We start from the raw sequence: 27,005 nt of genomic DNA, 5'->3' as shown, positions 1-27,005 counted from the left end.
GCCCAATAATTGTCGTGGGGTTTCTCATGGAAAAGTTTTCCCTCCCACGTGACATAAACAAAACGAGAGCTCTATAAGGAATTATCCGAACATCGCCAGGAGGACCCAGCTGACAATGAGTGATGACACTCGTCTTAGACTCGGAGCAGGACGTGGTGACGCAGGCCGCATGCCAACGATTCAGCGCACGGGGCTGCTGGGTCGTGAATAGGTTTGTGGCAATCACAAGAGATCCGGGGTCGGATCTCTTGGAATTTTTAATTTACTTGATACAGCAAGCGTGCTGTGACGGTTCCACCTGAAGACGGAAGCTTGTGTTGCCTCTGAAACGTCGTGATTTTTATTTTATTTTTATTTGACTTTTATTAATTTTAATTTAAATTTTTGCCTACGTGACTTTACCGAAAAAACCCAAGAATATGAATCCTTGCAGTCACGAAAGCTTCAAATCTAGAATCACAAGCCTGCTTCTGACAGGTGGCCAGGAGATGGCAGTACAGCAAGTGAGTTCCCGACCTGTTCTGAGGAGCGGACCTGAAAGTGCCATCCCCATTGTATGGTGGAGGGTTTCCAAAGTTCCAAAACAACAATCAACATTCAATTGATTAAACATCCAAATGCAGCAGCCTGCAGGAAAGCGGTCTTAAGCATCGATATAACTTTTTTTTTTAAAGAAATAAATTTCATTATAATGATGATTGCGTGTAGAAAATACTTTGCTTTGTAGTGGACAGCTGACATTGACATACACAACTACTCTTCTCACAATCCTGTACTCAGATTATTTTTTACGAAATAAATTACCAATATAATATGTGTTGTAAAGTAAGAAAAAAATTAACCCGTAAAAACAAAGTTTTTCACTATAAATCCTTTATATGCGTGGCGGCTAGAGTCCTCTCGTCCTCTGGCTTGAGATGGCTGCCACCTATGGATCAGATGATTGCCTGCCACCATTAAGCAATTGGTAATTAAATATAATTATTTTTTTCCTAAAAAGTGTAACATTTTGGAATTTTTTTTCACGAAAATACATTGTCACGCACAACGAGTCTGTGTGCGAAATGTCAGCTCGACTGGATCACGGGAAGTGGGTTAAAAAACGACCGAAAGATTTGCACGGTCGTAAGCGCGCAAGCAAGCAAGTGAACTTAATATAAAGGATTTAAAAAGCATTCTCTCGGATCTAAAGAATGTTGATGAAATAATTACGTTAAGAGGAGCACACACTGAAAAGTCTTAACTTAACTGTGTCCGTACTGGATTCTATAATCGTTACTCCCACCTCTTTGATACTTGTATCTATAACATCGTCTTCTGAACTGCTTCCGCCGTTTCAACCGAATTTAATGTTTGTGTGTTTCACTAAAAATCACGTTTAGCCAGTTACCCAGCTCGTTTTAGTATCATCGTCCCTCAGCCACGAACAATAGAGTTGAGGTGAGGAGCAGCCCAGCCTGCAACCAGCCAGGGAAATTCAAGGCGTAGATCGTTGAAGAGTCGTATGATCGGTGTGTTAGCAAAACGCTTCCAATGCAATAATAATGTTTCATGGTGCGACATTACCCGTGTTTTTCTGCTGTCATTCGCAATGGAGAGAAGCGAGGCTGAAGACCAATGATGAGAGAAGAGGTGAGAAAGGAGGATGACATTGGTCGGAGGAAACAGGGGAAACGAAATAGAGAATAAGTGTAGATAATAGATGGGGGAATGGTGATGAACGAGGAACGAAGAGAGAGGGAGGAAGGGAGAGAAGGAAAAAGAGAGGAAGGATATAAGAGATGGACGAGGAGGCAATGAAGGAACGAATGAGATAAGGTGTGAGATGGGAGCCTATAAAGGACTAAGTGACACGGAGAAAACGTGCGAGAGAAAAATTGGTTTAGACTTAAAACTTTTGTGACTACAGGAATTTATATTATTGGTTCTTTCGGTAAATTCACGTAGATAGGAAACAAAAATCAAAATTAAAAGCAAAAACCCCACGACGTTTCGATCGCAACACAAGAGGTCTTCTTTTGTCGCCACCTGAAGAAGACCGCTTGTGTCGCGATCGAAACGTCGTGGGTTTTTTTTTCTTTTAATTTAGATTTTTATTTCCCTTCTACGTGACTTTACCGATAGAACCAAGAAAAAGAAAAATAGGTAATGGGAGAGGAGAGAGTGATGAGTGGAGTATAAAGTCGAGGCAGCAGAGGAAGCCGAAGGCGAGGAGTACAGGAGGGGTTAGTTGATGACATAATAACTGGGATCACTCATGACATCTCGTCCCGTTTAACTGAAGCCAGGTGCCCCTTTTAATGTCCAAACATCCCCCTTTGTGTAAAGTATCAGTAAACGTATTTCGCCAATCAAATCTTATTATTTGCTATTGTTTTAAATCAAAACCAGTGCTCACAAAGCTTGCAATTTCTCGCGCTCAAAGAGTTAATGGAATGTTGGATTCGCTCATTCTTCATGCCGACCTCCTTCTCCACCCTCCGCCAGCTCTCCCCCCTCCCCACCCAACCCACGAGGTGGGGTGGTACAGTCCAAATTCACTCATGGGCTCCTTAAAGTCAAGGTTTGCAACCGTGCAACTCATTCATCGGCCGATCGCCCGGCGGGAAGCAGGCATCAGAGATCAGAGGGATCGAAGTGCTATGAGCGGAGAATCTTCATCTTCTCGCAGCACAATAAACGCACGCGGCTCTTAATTCCACGCGCGCGTGACTGCAGCTCGCAGCGCCTATGCCTCTCTCTCAGTAGCCACCGTGCAGGCAGCTGCATGTTAAGCCACTATCTCGACGGCCCTCTTTTCATCTACTGATTGAATTATTTTATTTTGAACAGCATCGTTTAGACGCTTAGGCTACTGCCACTATCAACCAATTTGCTGGCCACCTCCGCGTGTCATAACTATGGGGAGACCGTTCAACGCGCACGCCCACGGGCTCCAGGCAGCCAAGACGATGCTCACGATGGTGATGCTGCTGCTGATGGTGCCGACATCACTGCGGGCGCACAACCGCGACCGCGGCGGCGACTCGCGCCTCGTGCGCGTGCTCGTCCTCCTGCCCACCGACCGGGCTCGACTCTTCTCGCAGGCGCGCGTGCGTCCCGCCATCGAGTACGCGCGCGAGAGCGTGACCGGCAACGCGACCCTGCTGCCGGCTCACCGCTTCTCCATTCACTTCGCAGACTCGGGCTGCGGCAACGAAGCCCTCTTCTCAGCCGTGGACTTTTACACCGAGCACGGAGCCCCGCACCTCATCCTTGGTCCGGCGTGCGAGTACGCGGCCGCGCCCGTCGCTCGCCTGGCCGTTCACTGGGGGGTCCCCATGGTGTCTGCTGGAGCCCTGGCCAGCGGTTTCTCCAGCAAAGGCCAGGCGTCTTCTGAGACCTCGTCTTCATCATCATCATCATCATCTCCCGGGTCATATTCCAAAGATGAATATGAGACTCTGACGCGGGTGGCCCCGGCGTACACCCAGCTCGGTGCGCTCTTCCTGGCCATGTTCCGTCGCTTCAGCTGGAGCGGAGCCTCTCTCATCTACAACGACGACAAGAAGGAGCGAGATTGCTTCTTCACCGTGGAGGGGATCCACCAGACGTTCGCGACGCAGCACCACGGATTCGAGCTGCAGCCCGTCGCCTTCGACAGTGAGGAGCAGGACCTGGACTTTGGCGAGATGCTGGAGGGCGTCGTCATCAGTGGCCATGCAGGTGCGGTGTTGCGGTCGCGTGCTTTGTGTCTCCTTCTTATATAGAAGCCGTGTAGAATATGAGGTCTCCGATGCGACCGTCGGGTTTCTGCCCGCCGCCTGTCGTTCGGCATGATGTACGAGGTCTCGCCGCACGTGCCAGGGAAGAAGCGAAGTTGCCGAGGAAGCTCCGAGCACGTGGAGCGTCACGCCAGAACAGCACGTGGTACAACACGAAGACGGGATACATCAGAGAGCTGGGCACCACAGTATTGTATTATGCGTGTATGTTGAACTTCTTTCGCATCGTACGTAGTCAACCGTGCAAATAGGAGGTATTCGTATACCATACAGTATAGACCAGTGGTTTGTCAACTCCTCAGTACAGCGTTATGTTATTTCCAACTATCAGGTCCGTGCAGTGTGTAGTGATGTAATTTGCAAATTGATAAAAAAAGATTGGTAATAATCACTAAAACGGGGACGGCGGGGGTGAGTGTCGCGAGGACTGGAGTTGATAAGAAGTTGTTGACTGTCCTTGTTAGCGAGCACCTATTAAGGCCGCAATTGCTGAAATTGCCTCCACAAGTGCTGAAGTTTACACACCACAGCGGATTCTAATGTCAACTCGAACTCAGGTGAGGTCCGGGACACGTTTAAATATCACTCGCCACTGATGTTGGACGTGGCTGGAAATGGAACTCAGATCGACGGGTTCGTAGCGCAGTGCGCTTTCCACTCCCAATACCGACATGTGCCTACAGTATAAGAGAGCACATATGTAATCATTATCATCATCATCAGTCACAATCCATCCACTGCTGAATCAGACTTCTGCTTTATTTAAATAGATAGAAAGGAGACCTCGGTGGGTGCCAAAAGCAATTCAGCACAGAACATATACCGTATGGTGGAGCGGTGGTGCAGCGGTGATCGTACTGCGTTATGGTTGAATGGGTGAATTAACTTGTGAACGAATAAATGGTTTAGTGAATGGATGGTAGACTTAATAGGTAGGTGTTTGAGTGCTTGAACGAGTAGGTACATTATTAAATGGTCGAATGAATGAGTGGTTGATTGAATGGGTGGATTAATTAATTCGTGCATAAATTAATGGTTGAGTGAATTGATTGTAGAATGATTGAATAGGTGGATGAACGAGTGATTGAATAAGATGATTGAATAAAGGAGTAGTTTAATTAATGGGTCAATGAATGATTTCATTATGAACTAAACATGTATACTATAATTGTAATGTAATACTGACAATTAATGTGTTTCTACGTGTCATGCACACAAACAAACATCCCCAGTAAAACTAAATTGGCTTATAGGGCGAGAGTTGTGAGCATGCACCCATTAAGGCTGGCACAGCAAAGCACATTCTGAATTGCAGACATCCACCGCTAATTCAACAGCTTCCATTTTCCGTGGTTAATCAATTTATAGACAACCAATATGATCTTACCACCATGCGTTCCTCATTCCATAGGGACGTGGAATGTTTTAACCACCTGCTCTGAGCTGTCAAACAGAGATGGGCACTCTCTGCAGGTGCAATTGGTTCCCTTTCTTCACGAACTCCCCCTTTTTACATCCCTTTCGAACCTAAAGCACAGAGGATACCTGCACCTACACTTAACCTTTTCATATTACCTTTGCACTGTTTTTTAAGACGCGTGGGTGTCGTTTTACGACAGTCAAGCACCGCGTTTATTGCGCAACATTCATTAAGTACCCCGTACTCTCTCTCTCTCTGCAATGCTAATGTTTTTTATCTTTGTTATTGTTATCGCCATAGGCGGATTTTGCGGGGGCGGGGGGGAGGCACGAGGAGCTCACAGCATCACAGATCTCCCTTGTAAAATAGCCAGACAGCTGACGAAACGGGATCGTCCGTGCAACAAATAGCATAAACTTAACTAGCAATTGAACGAAAAATGCTCTGATATTTTTTCAAATATTAAATATCCAGCAGGCGCTTCAATTCAGTGTTTTGGATCTCGGCACAGCAGCTCCCCGTGATTAACCAAACGCCAGGTCCACGCATGCAATGTGCAGTGACTTCATTTGCATGTGAATAGAAACTATTTATGATCGCGAAAAGGCAGATCGTGGTCGCGCAGACTGCAGTTCAGAGACACTACTTTAACTTAAAAAGCTAAAAAAGATTGTGCAAATAACATTACTGTTAACTGGCTTTAATCACAGAATTTAACACGGAATCAAAATTATTTCAATTGCCAAGCTTGCAAATGACACGAGATGACACAGACATTCACGTTTCAAGTTTTTTTTGTTTAACCAGTTGAGAACGCAACGAGAGCAGAACACTGTCATTAGCAAGCGTGACCAGAAGCCCCATTGCCTAAAACGTCAGCCAACTATGCACTCATTCTTGTAATTGGCCAAACAGCCCAACGTAGGAGCCTCCTGAAAGAGAGTCGTAAGGCTCAGTAAGAATAACAAAAACACGTGTTATGAAATATGAAATGATATGTAATTATTATATATGTGCCAACACACGCAATCAATTAATCAGGAAGGTGGAAATTGTGTTTAAATCTGTGCTTGCATTACCACTGCCGAAGTGGAGTGTGAATTACGGCTGCCGATGACTGCACACAACAACAAGACTGCTCTCGACTGAGAAGGGCCGAACACGCTCTCAATTGGGTGCACTCAATGCATTTGCACAGTAGATAAACTATACACCTGGTCTTGCAAAGGAGGCAAATAGAGAATTGAAGCGAAATAAATTGGATGAAGGGTGCGACATAGAAATGCCGCGGCCATGCGGAATGAAGATAATCTACATTCTTGGCCAAAAAAACGGCGTCTCAATTACGCGTCCCAGCGTCCATAGCTGGGATTCCTCCCCTGGTGCCAGGTTTCCCCCCCCCCCATCCTCCTCCCCTCTCCTCCACTTACCCCAAGTCCCTCACCTTTCCCTCCCACGGTGAAAACTCTTGAGACCCAGACACTTGATATATTTATTGAGGTGCTGGTGAGAGGAAGCGATAAAATACTTCCAAATTCATAATCATAGTATTACCAATTATTTACCCATGGTAGCCTTAATCTGAGTGTCAAGACCTTTTTTTAAAAAAAAAGGTCCTGCTGCATTGGAATCTGTGAACAATGCAGTTAGAGAGGCTTCGTGTGGGAGGAAATCAGAGAAGATGGAGAAATGCCATGCGCATGCGAGGGGGTAACTTTACCTGTTGGCTATCTCGCAGCCCCACACACCGCCTCTTAAATCGCCTTTTGTCTCTTTTTAAAAGCAGTGTTATTTACGCATGTGTTGACATTTTTCATGATTCATTACCATGGCCTCCATAAGCTGAATATGGGATTTCTGACAAACAAGAAGAGGCTACATGTTAATGACCACTCATCCGCTCACTCCAGCTGATATCCTAAAATGAAGTCGTGTGGTTTGTTTTAATAGGCCAAGGTTCTCATCCAGGACCTTCCTGAAAAAAAAATTAGTTGAGACTCAATGAGCCATGCAGAAGGCCACTTGAGTTTCCTGAGGAAAAACAAACTTCACACGCGCTTACGAAGATACAACATTCCTGATGAACTCGCTGATGTGTCATCTTCTGGACCACCCCGGAGCCCGGCAGCTGTGAAAGTGTCATACATCTACGTGATCCAACAACCCTCGCCTCCAAATATTGAGAGAGCACTGCGGCCTTACTGCCCCCTCCCCCCCCTCAGACGTGGAGGGTCAAGCTTTTAGACCAGTCAGCGATTTTATTTTGTTGATGGGCCACATTGCTCCGTGTGACCCCAGAGGGCACTCAAACTCAAGTTGGAAAAAAGTCATCATCACGGCTTCCTTATCTGATGCCACCCACACCTCGCCATCGCTTCCTTCCTTCAGCCACATCCTGCAGCACATTCGACACTTGATCCACAAATCTGCTCCTACTGGTGGTATCCGACATTGAGTTTGTGTGTATGACAGGATCGTGGGAGATGACGGTGGCTTGGGAAGCCTTCATCCAGCAGTGGATTGCCCGTGGCTGATGATGATGATGATGTACATTTGGATGTTGTCAGCCTGTAACTTTCCACTCCTTTACAAAGGCATCGCCCCACTTTCTTCCATTACTTCCTTTCCTTCGTTACTCTTGTCCAATAGTGGCGTCAGAACTCTTTGATGTTGTCTTGCTGCTGCCATCTCTTCCCCTAAGAGCTGCTCTCGGTATCCACGCCGCAGAGTTAACTTTGTCCTATTCTTAGGTTTTTTCGGTAAAGTCACGTAGGTAAAAAAGTAATTTTTATTTTACTTTTATTAATTTAAATGTAAAAAATTTACCTACGTGACTTTACCGAAAAAAACCTAAGAATATGAATCCTTGCAGTCACGAAAGTTTCAAATCTAGAATTCACTTTGTCCATCCCACTGTGTGTGCCCTCCATTTTGGCTTGTTCCATCCTCTGTGGTTATCTCCACCGCCACCACCGCCGCACCCCCAAAATATGTCCCAGAATCGCCACTGTTTAGGTTTCTGTTGTCATAACACCTCGCTAAGAGTTTAGGAAATATCTTTAGGGCGCAAGGCGCGTTCTTCGCGGATTACCCGCGGATTTGAAGTGTATATACGTGTGTGCAGCACCTGGAAGGTACGTCTCATACACGAACGATAACGTTCGCAGCCACTACCAGAGCGAGCTGTCGACTCATGCACACCTGGTGTGGTGGTCGTGGTGGTGGTGGCGTGGTTAGCACCACGCCCCGAGAACTTGGGAAGGGCCAGAATGAAGTTCAGGATTCTCCTCGCCGCTGATCTTGGCCGTGTCCGGCAATTGAACTCGGTTAGCCGAGTCCATAGGGCTGTGCACCGACTACTTCGCCACAGATCCCTGCACGCAAACATTCCCATAATCAAACAAAGACAAATACTCCCCCCGTATAGCCTGTAACAGACTGAAGGGGCACGTGCTGTTAGCGAGCACCTATGAAAGCCGGCACGGCACACGAGGGGTGGGTGGCCAACACCATGCCCGGCCGACTTTGGCTCCCTAGTGGCGATGTTTACACATCGCACCAGGTACTCAATTGAGGCTGATTCGACCTAGGGGAGGCCCAGGACCGGTTCAGATAATCGTCACTGGGTGTTGGCCGTGAGCATGAATCGAACCCGGGTCGCCAGATTCGTAGCCGCTCCCCACACATAATCAAACACCGACTAACACACAAACAAAATCACGCTAAACAACAACAACAACCACCACCGCCATTCGCCACTCAGTGTCGGTGACGTCACAACGGCGCTTTTGTGCCAGGCAAGGTGCACTTTGAAGTGTAAAGTGTCGAAGGTTTGCTGGCAGGAGGTAACGGGCCAGACACAGGTGGGTTGAATTACGAAGACGACTGACAGATGCACCACCTGTCCTTGTGTGTTCCCTGATGTGCCAACTCGCTGCGTTTAACCGCCCAGCGCTCCTCTCGTTGTTGTGAGCGTCGCTCCTCTGCCCTCCTCTGTTGTTGGAGGGCGACTGCCTTCACTTGCGCAGCAGCGTCCGTCGTGAACTTTCTCCAAAGAGGCCAATATCGACACCACTGATACCAGTCACGGCAAGTCCACGCAACACCACGACCTCCTGTACGACATCAGCCTATCTCATCTCTCGCCTTATCCGGTCAAACAGAAGCTGCTTGTGCGCGCGCACACACACAAAGGTCAATCACACCCATAAGTACTCACGAATAAAGATACAGCCTTAAAAGACTGTTGGGGCAAATGCTGTGGCAGAGCACACAAGATGATAGGTGGCCACAGCCACGTCCGGCCGCCTTTGTTTCCCTAGTGACGATGTTTACGCATCGTACCAGGTACTCATTTGAGGCTGAGTCGACCTAGGAGAGGCCCAGGACCGGTTCAGATCAATCATCACCGTTGTTGGCCGTGAAGCAAGAATCGAACTCGCATCCGCGGGTTCGTAGCGCAGCGCGCTAACCGCTACACTACCACACGTACACGCCCGGTATAATCACACATTGCCAAGCACGTGACACGCGCAGGTGGTGAGCATCACAAAGCCGCTGCCATGGAACGTCTCGGAAGCGCCGACATCGGACACTGACGGACGGAGCAAAATAAAAAAACCAAAAGCAACTCCAAAGTCCCAACCGCATCGGCTCGCGGTGGCGACGGCGCATCGATGCGAGATGAATTGTAAATCACGCGTAATGGATGGTGCGGGGAAGGCGGCGAGAGAGAATCCCGCCTGTCCACGCCATCGTACAGAGATGGCAGAGATGTGAATCGTGTGCGTGTGCGTTGTGGGAAGCGGTGGTGCAGCGGTTAGCGTGCCGCGCTACGAACCCGGCGACTCGAGTTCGATTCACGATCACCAACACCAGTGACAATTATTTGAACCGGTCCTGGGTTTCCCCTAGGTCGACTCAGCCTCAAATGAGTACCTGTTGTGGTGTGTAAACATCACCACTGGGGAGACAAAGGTGGCCGGGCGTGATGTTGGCCACCCACCCCCTCGTGTGCCACAGTGCCGGCCTTCATAGGTGCTCGCTAACAGCACCTGCCCCAACAGTCTGTTAAGGCTACACGGGGGATCTTTGTCCTTGTTTTTTGTGTGTGCATATGGGTAGTGGAACGGGCACTGCGCTTCTAGTAACCCGGCGACACAAGTTCCATTCTTCTTGCTGGCACCCACCCCCTCGACTACGTCGTCACTAATAGGCGCTCGCTAACAGCACTTCCCGAATAGCACGGTTGGCTCCGTACGCTGCGAGCGAAGTTGAACGTACGGACATCGCAGTTCGCATCACTTGATATTGGGGGTGGGGGGGTTTAATGCCGTGCCCTTTGTGCGTGAACGCGTGAGCTCTCGTTGTGGCACTGGAGAGACGTCGCTCTCGCATAGCCCCGTCGTTATTGTTGTTCCGCTAAAATCCACAATGGCCAGCTCCGATTTAATGACGCAAAAAAAAGCCACGAGCGTCAAGGCGACCGCAACGAAGCGCGGTGGTGCCGCTGCGTTTGTTTACCCAGCGCTCCCTTATCTTCACCAGCGGGGCTTGCGCCTCTAACTTCGCAGCGAGAAACACAGACACGCCACGGCATGCGCTCATTGCATTAACGCGACGGATGAAGAGGCAGCGAGAAGAGAGAGAGAGAAGAAAAGAAGAAAGCGTTGCATGATGTCGAGTCAATCCGTGCATGTTCCCCTGGGATTCATTTCAGCTGCAACAGTTCGGATGGACGTTATCTCCCTCGCATGGTACGGCAGGAGCGCGTGGGTTCGATCACGGAGCCTGGCGATGCCCGTTGTTGTATATTTGGAGTCCTGCGTGTTCTCGTTGTCCCCGTGGTGGTGGCGTAGATTGTTCTTCGGGTTCCTCTATGTTTAGACTCAACACGCGGGTTAGATTATTTGGCTGCTACTATGAAGTCCCACGTGTGATGATGATGATGATGATATCATCCGTTCAATGAGCTATAATGTGTGACCAGGCCACCTCTGAAAAAAGAGCGAATACCTTAGTGGGCTTTACCTGGTAAATGAAAGTTTGTTGAGTTTATTTTGGAACGCCACATCCATATCACCTTATTTTGTCCTAACCCTGTTCAGAGAATTATTGGAATATATGGAGCTACTTAATGGGATTATTCAAGTGAATCAAGTCACTTGTGCCACGTGTAGCAGCAGTCTAACCCTGGGCTCGCATTGCCAGTTGGTGAATGCTTCTTCCCCTTTCCAAAATGCAGGTTCTATGGGGTGGGTGATCTGGCCTGGAGAGCACGAAAAGACGTTATTCGTTTTTATAAATCTTTTATTTTAAACCCAAAGTCATTGCAACTGAATTATAGGCATGACGTCATGAGACACAGTGTCCATTCCATGCCCATAATCAATCTTACGGGCATGTGGAGTTTCCATTGCTTGTCGACTCAGGCCGCTAGTGGAGTTTGAGTGCTGACCCGGTGACGATTTAAGCTGCAGGGAGAGGACGAACTTTGGACTCGCTGTTTCTCTCGTTACAGTCGTGATCATTTGCGCCGGAGCCGACTCGGTGCGCGAGATCCTTCTGGAGGCGCACAGGAAGGGCATGACCGGTGGGGACCACGTGTTCTTCAACATCGAGCTCTTCAACAGCACCCAGTACGGTGAGCGAGCAGCGCGAACTATACACAGAGCCCTCGGGGGGCATCCTCCTCGCCCTGAGGCGAGAGCCCAACTGACCGCCCAGCGTACAAAATGACTCAACTCACTCGTCAACGCCTCTAAAGGAGAAAAATATATATAAATATCGGGTAACGGGCCTTCTTCATGGCAATGGGCCTTCTTCCTATGCAATGATGTGGATAATTACGTGTGAAAGCATAAATAAGCAGAACTCTTATTCTGCATTCGCACGTTAAACAAAGAAATCCGTGTTTCCATCATGCTCTTATTGAACTTATCAGATCGATATTATCCTGCCAGCATTTGTTGACGCAAACTCTTGCAGTTTGTCTCCCGTAATTAAAATAGCGTGAAACAAGTTCTGAAGCGTATCGCGAGAAGGTGGTTGCGTCCCAGCCACCGAACGACAGGCCCAGCATCACTCGGATGACAAGGGAAGAAGGGGGGGGGGGGGCGCAGTTGTTGATTGCGCGAACTGACGGTGCATGGGTTCAGGTGACGGCCGGTGGCGGCGCGGTGACGGCCTGGACGGGGAGGCGCGCGCCGCGTTCCGCGCGCTGCGCACAGTCACCCTGCTCCGCACCCAGCGGGCCGAGTTCGACTCCTTCTCCGTGGAGATGAAGCGCCGCTCCCGCGAGACCTTCAACTTCAGCTACGACGACAACGTGAGCGCGAAGGGAGGGCCGGGTTGGGTAGGGTAGGGAATGGAGGGAGCTAGAGAGATGGTGAAGGTGCCGGTGGTTGGGGTGTGGAGGTAGTGATTGTATTGGTGGTGGTTGTGGTTATATGAGTGCGTTGATGGCGTTGTTGGTTGCTCGTTTAAGTGGGTGGCAGAGGTTCTGGTGGTGGTGATTGAATGTGCGAGAGAGGGAGTGTATTGCGTTGGTGGTTGTTCGAGTGAATTCATGGCAGGGGGTTGTGGTTTTGTGTGAGTGAGTTTGATGGCGGTGGCGGCGGTGGTGTTGGTGGTGGCGGCGGTGGTGGTGTTGGTGGTGTTGGCGGTGGTGGTGTTGGCGGTGGTGTTGGTGGTGGATATTTTTTCGAGTCGGGCAGCGGTAGTTGCCTGCTATGCGAGCGAGCTGACGACGGTCGGCGTCCGCCCGTGCGCCCGTTCGCTCGCAGGTGAACATGTTCGTGGAGGGCTTCCACGACGGCGTCGTTCTCTATTCGCTCGCTCTGCACGAGGTCTTGGAGGCTGGCGGCTCCATCAGCTCGGGCCGGGACATCGTGACGAAGATGTGGAATCGCACCTTCCAAGGTGAGACCCATGCTGCTGCTGCTGATGATGATGATAGACCATGGATAATGATGATTATGATGATGGATAGACTAATTTATTAATTCATTCATCGCGCATAGTCAGTGAAAGACCGTTGCACTAAACATGTGACCTCTTGCGACGGCATTTGCACGAACTGTCCTTGCTGCCATACACTGGTGTCGTCCCGAGTGATTTATTTGATCCACGCATCACGGTGGGAGGGCGGCAACATTTCTTTGAGGGTCGCAGTCCTCCCTTCGAACGTCGACCCGCCAACCGACGCGCAGTAATTTCCTGGGGTTGCGCATCAAGATGGGCGACGTGTCCACAACGTGACAATCGCCCCCCTCGAACTGAGCTCTCGCTCGCAAGGAGACCGATCGACTAATGCTGATTATTTTATATTTTCCCATCAGGCATTGCAGGACCAGTGACCATAGATCAGAATGGAGACCGTGTCGGAGACTTCTCGGTGTTAGCGATGGATGATGGAGAAGATGGGAGGCAAATGGTGAGCCCCCCCACTTTCTCCCTTACCCCCCCCCCTTCCCCATTCTCTTATCGTGTAGCTTTATAGCTACGCACATATGCTGTGTGTGCGCCAGGCTGTCCAACACAAGTTTGAAACTTCAATAATGAGAACAAGACTCTAAAAGGCCCATTAGGAATGTGATTGCTGAGCATTATAGAGATGCAGCACTTCTTCGTTGAAATAAAATGCTTAAGCTCAGGATGCATGTATGGAATCAATGTGTATCAGATTCAACTCAAATACGACAAGTCCTCACTTTAATGTTAATTTTCAATTTGGGAACACTTTGGGAGCACGATGCAGAATGCGCCCGTTATAAAGAAGAATGTATGCCGTTATAACGCGGTTTCTGAGCAGTTGATGAACTACTTTCTTGAGCTCTGCTGCTGAGCGGTGTGATACAGTACGCAGAACGATAGATTTGACGTAGCAGCATACCCTCACTTATTTGTAGGCCTGGAAATGTTTAAATTATTTTGCACCGTTTGCAGCCAACCCCCCTAATCGTGTAATGCTTCCGAAAAAGAGCTATATAGAGCTCAGTTAGCCTTACCCGGTAAAATAAAAAATAGTTAATCGTAAATAGTTTTGGTTAGATTAATCAGTTTGGGCAGCGCCTTTGCCATGCATTACCCCTGGCTCACGGTGGCGTGCGCCGTGGCCGTGGCAGGTGGTGGCAAACTACTATGGGCGGACGGAGAGCTTCGAGGAGGTGGCAGGGGCACGCGTGTCTTGGCCACAAGAAGCCTTGGCGGTGGTGACCCCCCACGGCACGCAGCTGGCCCCCCACGAGTGCGTGTGCCACGCCTGTGAGTAGCCCCCCCCCCCCGCGCCAGCGGTCACATGCCACGGCTCATCCATCTCGTCCACGTCATCATCATCATCGGCGAGGTCGCCGTCGTTTAATTAGTTTATCAAATGCTACTATATAAGAGAATTGGACTGATTCACTCTGCTGGTGAGTCTATGGACTGTTACGATTTCGGGTCGAAATTCTAGACAAGAAAAAGATTTTGTTTACATTACATATGTATGTTGAACTTATTTCGCGCCATACGTAGCCAACCGCGCTAACTTGGAGGTGTGAACAGTAGCGCGTCTAGTGGCTGCAGGCGTTACATGAACCCTGGTGTCACGTCACGAGAGTGCGATATGACGGAGTCAGCCTATGCCATTTCAAAGTCTTTTTGTCATTTAGGATTTCTCAAACTGTCATCTCAAAGCCCATCGACACGCAGCTTTCGGCATGCATTTACAAGATACAAGCCATTTGTTTGATGGCTCTTTTTGGGTTCCAATGCTCACCTGACCGTCACTCTGCACGGGGGGAATGCGTTCCGAATCCGTGCAGAAAGAATCCATGCTGAGCGAAGTCCAAGTGGATGCCTACACATGACTTCTACTTTAGCCTTGGTGGGCTTAATCGTTCCAAGTATGTTTTTACTCCCGTTGACCCCACCACGTAACTCCCAACTCCCCAGCACAACCAGTAAATGCTCACTGCTGGCACGGGCTCGGCCTATTGAAATTCCGTACGGCTCGCCGGGGATAAAAAAAAAAAACATGTGCCTCGGTGTTATTCGGTTCAACACACGCTGTATGCAAATTCGATTTCATCTCTCCGCTTGACCGACTGCCCGTTTCTCATTACAAAGCAAGAGCATGCCGGGGCTGTCATCCTTAAATCCTGAGCCTTGGGCCGTGTGGCTGGCTTATCGACGGATGGATGGAGGAGAATTTTTTTTTCTATTCGGTCGTGTTTTATTTTTAGTTATTATGCCATGGAGAGACTGGCTCGGGCCACCAGAATATACAATTTCTACCGCTGGTTTATAGCCATCAGCAGGGATCAGCACTGCTCGCTTTAAGAGAGTCAGCTTGATACTCTTTGGCTCTTTCGGTAAAGTCACGTAGGTATGAAATTTAAATCAAATAAATCACGACGTTTCGGGCGCAAGACAAGCGTCCGTCATCAGGTGAGAAAGCATGGCCTGCTGCTCATAAAACAGTCTGCATCAGCATCAGGCCATGCTTTCTCACATGATGACGGACGCTTGTGTTGCGCCCGAAACGTCGTGATGTATTTTATTTCATTTTCATACCTACGTGACTTTACCGAAAGAACCAAAGAGTATGGATTCCTGCAGTCACGAAAGCTTAAAATCAAGATTGAGTCAGCTTGATTGTTAATGATGACCGTGAGCAGCAGCAGACTTCTTCCACTCTCGGTCGGCTTGAGCATCACACTCCAAAGGACGCGAATTGCTTGCTTCACTGATGACGGGGAGTGTATATTTTTTAAGCACTAGATATCAAGTGAATGGAACTCTATGCATTATAAGCCGTCATTTTTTGCGGGAAACATTAAAAAAAAGTATTTTTTTTTACTATTTTGCTCGTCACTATTGAAGCACAAACGTGACTATAAAGCCAAACTGAAGCTTTCTCTTCCTTTCAGAACATCATGAGAATTAACATAAATCACTCACTCACACCTGTCATAATATTCAATCCGTGAACGGTTATTACATCTACTGCTTTCCGTTTTCTTTTGATTTGTGACTTGCTGACAGGAAAACGGAGTGCTCTGTTCGCGAAATGTCAATAAACGCACGGGTCTTGGAGCGTGTCTGTAATTCAGGACATGTCACGCCGGTAGAAATGTCATTCCATCCACTCGAGATAGGATGCCCTCGTCTTTCATTCACGGATGGGTTGACTGTGTTTTATATTTTACTTTAACCCATACGAGAAACTCTTGAGACGGCGAATCTCTTTTGTAAGAGACGCCTTGGCATGCACGGTGGATATTGCACCTCGCCTTACACACCTACCCTTATAGCTTGGTCATGTGTTCTCATTCTCTTGTGGATGTCTGACGGATTAACCTATCCCTGCCATGAAGATTCTGGAATTCCCACCACCGACTCGGCGGTGTTGTAAACAACGGGATGAGTGCCACCCTACGCTCGCCTCTGATTTGCAGGGTTGGCTACGTACAGTGCAAAGTAATTTCGACATACATACATTTGAGTAAGAACTCATTTTGAGATTTCACTTTTCTATTTGTCCTCTCAGTGACCACAACACTTTTACACAGTATGCATCTTCACTACACACGGTGAAGGGGTGGGAGAAGGGGGTGGGGGGTTGAGAATCGGACGGGTGGGGGGGCTCATGCCTGCCAAGTTTCCCACACCGTGACCGCTAAACGACTGACTCTGAGTTTGCATCGCCCCCGCTGTGCACGCCAGACGGACTCGGAGATGCCAGCACCGTTGCGATAATCGTCGGCTTCCTGCTGGTCTGCGCGCTTCTCTTTGCCACTTTCGTCTTCAGGTGAGTGCCCGGCTACGCCAGGTGTGTGTGGGGGTGGGGGGGCGTGTGCTTGGTTTCACGTGCAGCGTACCGCGGCACGGTCGGCGGTCAGGGCGTGTCAGGGCCGCGGGGTCGTCTCACAGACCAAGTTCGAGACGCTGCCGTGCCACGGAATCACAGTTCCTCCTTTCGGGTAGACAGACTCCTCGATTGTTGCAAAGTTCACAGCTATCATATTCTTGGTTCTTTCGGTAAAGTCACGTAGAAGGGAAATAATAAAATAATAAAAATAGAACATAATAAAATTATCACGACGTTTCGGCCACAACGCAAGCAGCCGTCGTGAGAATTTTTATTTTATTGTTTTATTTTTATTCTTGTATTATTTCCCTTCTACGTGACTGTACTGAAATAACCAAGAAGATGAATCCCTGCAGTCACGAAAGCGTTAAATCGAAATTTGACAGCTATCCTCGAAACATGCCCCTTCCAGTTTCAGCATCACTGCCATCCGGCTTGAGGTCTTCTTACTCGGTCGACGGTCACTGGGGTGCCGCTCCAGTGTCTCTGTCGGTGACCTGCTCTCCTCCAGCCTGCCGCACATGTCTCCCACCCACCGCAATCTCCTCTTCCTGATTACATCTACGAGACTATATCGTCACCTTCTACGCCAAACCTTCCATCGCTTACTTAACGTCCACTCTAATCACGTGCTTTCAAATGCCAGAAGCAATTTTTTTTCTATTTTACTTGTTATTAATGTCATCATGGGACCTCCTTTGCCAGTACCAACATATACTAATACGGGGTTTCCCCTTTTGCTGCTGTTCACCCCGAGCTCTCATTACTCTGATAGTGCGTTGTCTTTGAACTGTGCGCCTTTTGGCGTCATCTGGTCAAACACCATATGAGACTAGGCTCTAAAGAAAGCTGTCTCTGGTGTAGACCAATCAGTTTAAAAGACAATGCATAAATTATCAGAGTATTACATTAACCACAATACTTGCATTTGACTGCAAGTATTGTGGTTAATGTAAGCATGATTCCTTGCAAAAGGTGTCAGTTTTGTTGCCAGAAAAAAGGGGAAAACCCCTATTAGTTGTTATTAATGTTTAAGAAGCGTGTATATGTGCACGTATAACAAGATGGAATGATTGATCTCCACGTGATCCACCAACCCGATTTCTAGTTGTCGAGATGACATCATCGCCACTGCACAAGGCCATATATTTTGTATTGGACACACACAAACACACACACACACCCATTCACCCTCTGACAAAATAAAGTCAAAGACCACCCATATAGTCTTATAGACAGTTGGGGCAAGTTCCGTTAGTGACCGCCTACTAAGCCTTAACAGCTCACGAGGGGGGGGGGGGGGGTTCAGTCACTTTTATCTCCCCAGTGCGCGTGTTACACACCACACCTGCTACTCATTCAAGGCTGAGTCGGCGTTAGAGAAGAGCAGGGACGCTTCAGATATCATTCACCACTCATGTTCGCTGTGGCGCGGTTCGCTTACCACTATGCCACTGTAAAGTCAAAGCTCCGCTCTATAGCCTACACATACTCTTAGGGCAAGTGCTGTTTGCGAGCACATATGAAGGCCGGTACGGTACATATGGGTGGCCAGCACCACGCCCGACCGCCTTTGCCTCCAGTGGCGATGTTTACACACCGCACCAGGTATTGATTTGAGGCTGAGTCGACCTACGGGAGGTCTATGACCGGTTCACATAGTTGTCACTGGTGTTGGCCGTGAGCGGGAATCGAACTCGGATAGTCAGGTTCGTATGCAGCGCGCTAACCGCGACGCCACCGCTCCCCACCCCACTCTCTCTCTCTCCCACGTGCACTCTCATTTCCATGTCAATGCTATCAGCCAGACACAAAGCAAAGCTCGGGGATTTAAATTCACACGCGCCTGACCTCCCCAGATCCTTCCACAGCCACCACTACAAGCACCATTACCAGCACCACCAATGCGACCACCAGCACCACAACCACTACCACCAGCACCAAAGACAAAGATCCCCTGTATAGCCTCAACAAACTGTTGGGGTAAGTTCCGTTAGCGAGCACCTACGAAAGCCGGCACGGCACACGAGGGGGTAGGTGGCCAGCACCACGCCTGGCCGCCTTTGTCTCCTTAGTGGAAATGTTTTTACACATCACACTAGGTACACATTTGAGGCTGAGTCGACCTAAGGGAGGCCCATGACCGGTTCAGATAGTCGTCACTGGTGTTGGCTGTGAACGGCATCGAACTCGGGTCACCACTACCAGTAACACCAACAGCACCAACACCACCAATACAACCACAAGCAACACCACCAAATCTTGATAAACACCACAATCACTACTACCATAACAACATCAACCACCACTTCATAGTGACCACCACTACCAGCAACACCGTCACCACAACACAGCAATAACAACGACCATCACCAAGACCACTGCAACGCGAAGAGTGCATCTCGCTTCGAGATAAGAACCTTGAAGCCCTCTAAAAAATACATTTCACGAATATATTTCATGATAAGCTATGCTTGTCTTTGTATACATACCCTCCCGCCCTCCCTTACTAATGATCTACTACCGTGGATCGCCATTAATATATCTTTTTTTTTATCAGTAGTTCTTCACGTTGTAACGTTTGGACATTTAGCTCAACGAACAATCTTACTCCCTTTTTATAATTAACAGTGGACCTTAACTGACTTACGGGAAGGCGGGGGATGGGTGGGGGGGGGCGAGATTCTCGGTTAAAGAAAGACACGACTCAAGAAAAACACATCTCCCATGTTGTAAATCAGCTGACACGTGCGCAAAGAAGTCATGAAGTTCAGAAGTCAGAAGTTTAGATGTGGAAGCATGCAGGGGTGCATGCAGGCCCAGGACTGGCTACAGGGCAGCATACCTGCCGGTCCATTCCAAACGCCGGTTTGTGTTTGTTTTTTTCGACCAGCTCAAATGTGCCAATGAGATCGCACGGTAAATCACGCTAACACGTCACACCGCAAATCTCGCTACTGGAATGCAGTTGGTCGCACAACAACCATTTAACAAAAACAATAATTGCCCACGGCCGAATTTGGCCCAGTTAGTTTACAAATGCCTGCCGCCAATTTTTAGTCCCAGTCCGTTTACTGGTTTGCATGCTTGAGTTGACACCGAGAGACAGAATGAGGAACACGTGGAGAGGACTTTCATACATAAGAGACGTCATATCGGCCGAGAAGTAAAGTCAGTGGGTTCGGGCAGAGGACACGTCGCCACGATTCGTGGGCCGGTGATCGAGACTAATGGACAAACTAACTGGCAGCCAAAGGTGTACATATAAATGTGTTGTTAAACCCGCCAACACCCCACACAGCCAATTAGTAAAGTTTGTCACGAAAACAGAACATGCCAATTCGTTACTAGTACAGCACAACGGTGTAATGGTGAGCAAATCCACAACATTTACAATCTGAGTACGACGTTTCTCCAGTATATAGTTACAACCGGCATCATCAGGCGGACAGCCAGATTTGTTCTGCTCACGTGACAAACCTTACTAGTTGGCTCTGTCGGGTGGTGGCGGGTTTAACAACACATTTCTATTTATGCGATCTAACCCACAAAAACCCCGTATCATGGATGATATTTGCCGCGAAAGCTGACGTTGGCCACCCACCCCCTCGTGTGCTGTGCCGGCCTTCACAAGTGCTCGCTAACAGCACTTGCCCGAATAGTTTATTAAGGCTATACGGGGGGTCTTTGTCTTTGTGCACACCCGAGGCTTCAAGTGTACCAGGCTGTCCAACACAAGCTGGAAGCATCAGAGAGATGGAGCGATGCAATTATCTCGTGTGGAGAAGCTAGACGGAGCTGGCGAAAGCTTGAGGAGGCCTTCAGCCAGCAGTGAATAGATGATGGCTCATGGTGATGACGCTGTAGAGAAGGAGGGCAACTATAGGGGGCGGCTCGTATTCTTTGGGCGCCAGGGTGGCGAAATGTTTACTACCTCGCCTGGTACACAGGAGGTGGTGGGTTCGATCCTGACCTTGACGCTTATATGTTTGGAGTTTGCATCGCTCTTTCTCCGTGATTACGTGGATTTTTTTTTCTCTGGTTCCCCCGATTTGTTCCTCTACATTTAAAAACATGCGTTTAGGGTATTTAATTTTGCTTGTCATAAATTTCCACGCGATAAGCCACTTCGTTGAGCTATCATTTGTGGCCAGGTCGCTTCTGAAAAAGAGCTACATAGCTCCGTGAGCTTTACCTGGTAAAATAAAAAAAATAGTTTATCGTAAATAGTCACGGCTACGGCTCGTTCTCGAGGACAGCTCTGCTCGGGCATGAGCGGCTCAGCCTTGGCTTGGCTCAGGCTCAGCTCCCCGGAGTCTGGCTGGGACCGTCTTCAGAGCCGGCTCAAGTTAAGCACGGCTTCGAGCCAGCTCACTCCCCAGCCGGCGCCAATCCGTGATCAAGAATACGGGTCTCTTGATGATGCTCACGATGCTGCTGCTGCTGCTTCTGCTGCTAATGGTGATTCTGATGGTGATGACTCAGGAGGCTGTACGAGGTGCGCGTGAAGAGGCGGACCTCTTCGCTGGGAGACGACACCGAGAAACACAGGCAGCTCCGACAGGACTCGGTCCGCTCGCACTTCACGGCCGCATAGAACCCGCGTCCAGCACCAGCAGCAGCACCACCAGCAGCACCAGCAGAAGCAGAAGCACCAGCAGCACTAGCACCAGCAGCACTAGCAAGCAGCACCAGCAGCACCAGCAGCACCACCAGCAGCACCAGCACCACCAGCACCAGCAGCAGCAACACCAGGAGCACTAGCAGCACCAACACCAACAGCAGCAACACCAGCACCAGCAGCACCAGCAAGCAGCAGCACCACCAGCAGCACCAGCACCACCAGCACCAGCAGCAACACTAGCAAGCAGCACCAGCAGCACCAGCAGCACCACCAGCACCAGCAGCACCAGCAGCAGCACCAGCACCAGCAGCACCACCAGCAGCAGCAATACCAGCAGCAATACTAGCAAGCAGCACCAACAGCACCATCAGCACCAGCGGCACCAACAGCACCAGCAGCACCAGCAGCAGCACCAGCAGCACCAGCAGCAGCACCAGCAGCACCAGCAGCAGCAACACAAGCAGCACTAGCAGCACCACCAACAGCACCAGCAGCACCAGCAGCACTAGCAGCACCAGCAGCACCAGCAGCACCAGCAGCAGCACCAGCAGCACCAGCAGCAGCACCAGCAGCACCAGCAGCAGCACCAGCAGCACCAGCAGCAGCAACACAAGCAGCACTAGCAGCACCACCAACAGCACCAGCAGCACTAGCAGCACCAGCACCACCAACAGCACCAGCAGCACCAGCAGCACTAGCAGCACCAGCAGCACCAGCAGCACCAGCAGCAGCACCAGCAGCACCAGCAGCAGCAACACAAGCAGCACTAGCAGCACCACCAACAGCACCAGCAGCACCAGCAGCACTAGCAGCACCAGCAGCACCAGCAGCACCAGCAGCAGCAGCAACACCAGCAGCACCAGCAGCACCAGCACCACCAGCAGCACCAGCAGCACCAGCAGCAGCAACAGCAGCAGCACCACCAGCAGCACCACCACCACATGCAGTAGTGGTATCATAATTAGCACCGCCACTACCACGAGTAGAGAGTAGCAGCAGCAGCACCGGCACCAGCACTAGCAGTACCACCAGCAGCAGTGTCATCATCATTATCAGCAGCAGCAGCACCGCCAGCAGCACCGCCAGCACTGGCGCCAGCATTAGAAGCACCACTGGCACCAGCAGTACCATCGTCAGCACGGGCATCATCACTACCAGCACCAACAGCAGCGCAAGCAAGCAGTGCCAGCAGCCACGGTACACAACACCGCAAGTACCACCATGAACATCGACAACATCATCATCATCAACACCAGCAGCAGCAGTACAAAGACCGCAACTATCACCATCAGCAACAGCATCAGCAATATCAGCAACATCAGCAGTATCAGCAGTATCGGCAGCACCAGCAACATTCGCAGGATTAACATCGGCAACATTATAAAACACCACCACTTTCATTAGTAGCACGGGCGATAGCAACACTAGAATCAGCACAAGCAGCAGCATCAATAAAAACAACAGAGCTGGAAGCAGCATTAGCATCAGTGCCACCAACAACTAGCACCACCACCACCACTATCATCGACAACACCATCATTATCACTCGCAACAACACTACCACTATAGCAATTACCACCACCACCACCATCATCGACAACACCATCATTATCACTAGCAACAACACTACCACTCTAGCAATTACCACCACCACCATCATCGACAACACCATCATTATCACTAGCAACAACACTACCACTATACCAATTACCACCACCACCATCATCGACAACACCATCATTATCACTAGCAACAACACTACCACTATAGCAATTACCACCACCACCATCATTGACAACACCATCATTATCACTAGCAACAACACTACCACTATAGCAATTACCATCACCACCATCATTGACAACACCATCATTATCACTAGCAACAACACTACCACTATAGCAATTACCACCACCACCATCATTGACAACACCATCATTATCACTAGCAACAACACTACCACTATAGCAATTACCACCACCACCATCATTGACAACACCATCATTATCACTAGCAACAACACTACCACTATAGCAATTACCACCACCACCATCATTGACAACACCATCATTATCACTAGCAACAACACTACCACTATACCAATTACCACCACCACCATCCTCGTCGTCGTCATCAGAACCGTACGGATCACAATCACTTCTAGCATCGTCGTACTATCACCACGAACACCATCGTAAGAAAACCACTACAGTCATCACCTTCGTCGTCATAATCGGCAGCAGCTGCTGTTTGTTGACGAAACATCACCGCCACCACAAATGATTTATAACGCGCACAAAATGTCGTGCAAGCGAGTCGCTAACGCAAGCCAGATGAGTAATTCATCCATCAAATAGACACCGCCAATCAACTCCATCATCATTTTCATGATGATGATAATCCACCCGTCACGTCATCTTCAGCAGCTGCAGCTTCAGCCACCACCATCATCACCACCATCATCATCACCACCACCACCAACACCATCATCATCACCACCATCATCATCATCACCACCACCACCACCATCATCATCATCACCACCACCACCATCACCACCACCACCATCACCATCATCATCACCACCACCACCATCATCATCACCACCACCACAATCATCATCATCACCACCACCATCATCATCACCACCACCACCACCACTATCATCATCATCATCATCACCACCACCATCATCACCATCATCAGCTGTAGCAGAAATCGCACCATCATCACCACCCGTATTATTTATAGCGCCCCTGTCCTACCGCATATTTTTCGTTGCCGATATCCGTGGCTCGTGACTGCATTGTAAATTACGAGAGGGGATCAAATTATTTTTTTGAACACGGGAATAATTGTTTGTGTTGTTGTTGTTGTTAGAAAGCCAGCCGTTGTATTACAATATATTCGCCATTATCGCTGCACCACTCTACTGTACTGTATTTAAAATCTAACGTTATAGTTTATGATTATGTAAATAAAGATGTGACATTGTATGGAGCCAGTGTATTGTTTGGTACGTACATATCTGCTAACACCGATGGGGTGAGTGCTGTTCAATAGCCACCTTTGTTACCACAGTGGTGATGTTCACGCACCGCACCATGCATTCATTTATTTATAGCTGAGTCGACCTAGGCGTGGCCCAGTACCGGTTCAGATATTTGCTACTAATGTTAACCGTGGGCTGGAATTGTGCTCAGGTCCGCCGATTTCGTGTCGCAGTTCGCTAACCACTACACGACCGCTCCTCACCCACAAATACGATGATGGTGCCAGCGACCCACCCATGAATTTGCCGTGCCGGCCTTCATAGGTGCTCGCTAACAGCACTTGCCCCAACAATCTATTAAAGGCTATACGGGGGATCTTTTGTTTTATTTGTAAGCACGTCCGTGTGTGCACATCTGAATGTATGTATGTATGCATCGTGTGTGTGAAAGTCCATGTATGCGGAGCGGTGGTGAAGCGGTTAGCGCGCTACACTACGAATCCGGCCACCCGATTTCGATTCCCGCTCACGGCCAACACCAGTGACGAATATCTGAGCTGGTCCCGGGCCTCCTCTCGGTTGACTCAGCCTCAAATGAGTCCCTGGAGTGGTGCGTAAAAACATCGACGCAAGGTGAGACAAAGATGGCCGGGCGTGGCGCTGTCCACCCACCCCCCTCGTGTGCCGTGTCGTCCTTCGTTGGTGCTCGCTCACAGCACTTGCCCCAACAGTCTGTTAAAGGCTACACGGGGGATCTTTGTCTTTGTTGTGCGTATGTGTGCGCGCCTGAGTGTGTGTGTGTGCTCAACGCTTGCACGTCACAAACAGGACTTTCGCCCATCGCAAGCGCATTTGAATCCAGAGTAAATACCCCAACCATGTGCGTGGGTTTATGAAGGCAGGAATGCGCGGCTCCTAGCAGAGCTACCATTGCTACTGCTACAACGCCGAACATTATTGTTATTATTATTGCTCGGAGTGGGGGAACAGCTCTTTTGAACTGCATTTACCCACCCCCCTGGGCTTAATACAGAAAAAAAACACGCTGGGGCATTGGCTAACAGAACTAGTTTCTAGGACGGTACACTACAAACAAAACGTATACATCACCACAAACAAATGTGTACTGCCACATAATACGCGCAAAAGGTGACCTTTCTGAACACACGCGCATGCCAAAATAAAAAATCCAATGTTTGACTCAAGAGGCAACAGATCGTTTATGGTTAGCGATGGTCGCCTTTGTCTCCTCATTGCTGATCCTACTAACATATAGCTTCAGGTACTAATTTAAGGCTGAGTCGACCTACAGAAGGTCAAGGCGGGGTTCGGTTATCACTTTTCACTGACGTTAACCGTGGCCAGGAATTGAACCCGGGTGGCCAAGCCTCGTGGCGCAGTGCACAAGCAACATGGCACTACATTTCGATGTAAAGCTTTCGTGACTGCAGGGATTCATCTTCTTGGTTCTTTCGGTAAAGTCACGTAGAATGGAAATAATAAAATAATAAAAATAGGTGGAGAACAGGTCTGTCGACAGACCTGTTCTCCTCATGAGGACGGCAGCTTGCGTTGTGGCCGAAACGTCGTGAGAATTATTTTATTATGTTTTATTTTTATTATTTTATTATTTCCATTCTACGTGACTTTACCGAAAGAACCAAGAAGATGAACTTGGCACTACTCTCCAGACTCCAACTGTGTCACGGTGTGACGCTCAGCATCGAGTTTTAAACTGACGATGCATGTATGCATCGATCGCATCGTGTGCGTACGAATCGATGGGTTTCTCTCACGCGATTCGAATCAACATCATCGGCCGTAGTAGATCCACTGCTGGATGAAGGCCTCCCTAAATCGTCGCCATCTCACACAGTGACGCGGTACCACGATTAAGAGGGACCGCGATGGCTATGAGATGTTACCTGCCTCGCCCTGGTATGCAGGAGGGCGTGGGTTCGATCCCGATCCTGATATTTGGAGTTTTGCGTGTCCCTGTCCCCGTGGTCGCGTGGACTTTTTTCTCCATGTCCCCCGGTTTTTCCCTCCACGTGCAGAATCAACACACCTTTAGAGTATTTGGCTCCATACTCTTTGGTTCTTTCGGTAAGGTCACGTAGGTATAATATAACAAATAAAATAAATAAATTAAATCACATGGTAATCTCTCACATTAACATATTTGGCTGTAATAAATGTCCATATGATGGGCCACTTCGTTTAGCTCTAATCTGTGGTCATGTCGCTTCTGAAAAAGAGATATACGGCAGATGAGTTGGCCTTACCTGGTAAAATAAAAACATCAAACAGTAAATAGCTTGTAAACATGTTTACGAGATTTTGTACGTTGT

General features: G+C 49.0%; 1 protein-coding gene across 1 annotated transcript; it reads left to right on the top strand.

Annotated features, from left to right (window-relative positions):
* The first annotated feature begins 2,599 nt into the window (after positions 1-2,599).
* LOC133343714 (atrial natriuretic peptide receptor 3-like) lies at positions 2,600-24,662 on the top strand. The gene is made up of 8 exons (XM_061553473.1): positions 2,600-3,705; positions 11,705-11,827; positions 12,342-12,511; positions 12,969-13,104; positions 13,524-13,618; positions 14,310-14,448; positions 16,894-16,978; positions 21,524-24,662. The coding sequence occupies exons 1-8, from the start codon at positions 2,901-2,903 to the stop codon at positions 21,633-21,635; spliced, it is 1,665 nt and encodes a 554-aa protein (XP_061409457.1). The 5' UTR covers positions 2,600-2,900; the 3' UTR covers positions 21,636-24,662.
* The last annotated feature ends 2,343 nt before the right edge of the window (positions 24,663-27,005 follow it).

Source organism: Lethenteron reissneri, chromosome 18 (genome assembly GCF_015708825.2).
Source record: "Lethenteron reissneri isolate LAM-NWPU_2019-01 chromosome 18, ASM1570882v1, whole genome shotgun sequence".
In the NCBI taxonomy this organism is placed as follows: Eukaryota; Metazoa; Chordata; class Hyperoartia; order Petromyzontiformes; family Petromyzontidae; genus Lethenteron; species Lethenteron reissneri.
The sequence above is the reverse complement of the archived record's forward strand: the minus strand, read 5'-3'. Positions and strand labels throughout refer to the sequence as shown.

Excerpts from the sequence above, each read along its gene's own strand:
- LOC133343714 (XM_061553473.1), top strand. The coding sequence starts at position 2,901 with ATGGGGAGACCGTTCAACGCGCACGCCCACGGGCTCCAGGCAGCCAAG. Across the intron at positions 13,619-14,309 it reads GAGAAGATGGGAGGCAAATG|GTGGTGGCAAACTACTATGG; the intron begins GTGAGCCCCCCC and ends TGGCCGTGGCAG. Across the intron at positions 14,449-16,893 it reads CGAGTGCGTGTGCCACGCCT|ACGGACTCGGAGATGCCAGC; the intron begins GTGAGTAGCCCC and ends TGTGCACGCCAG.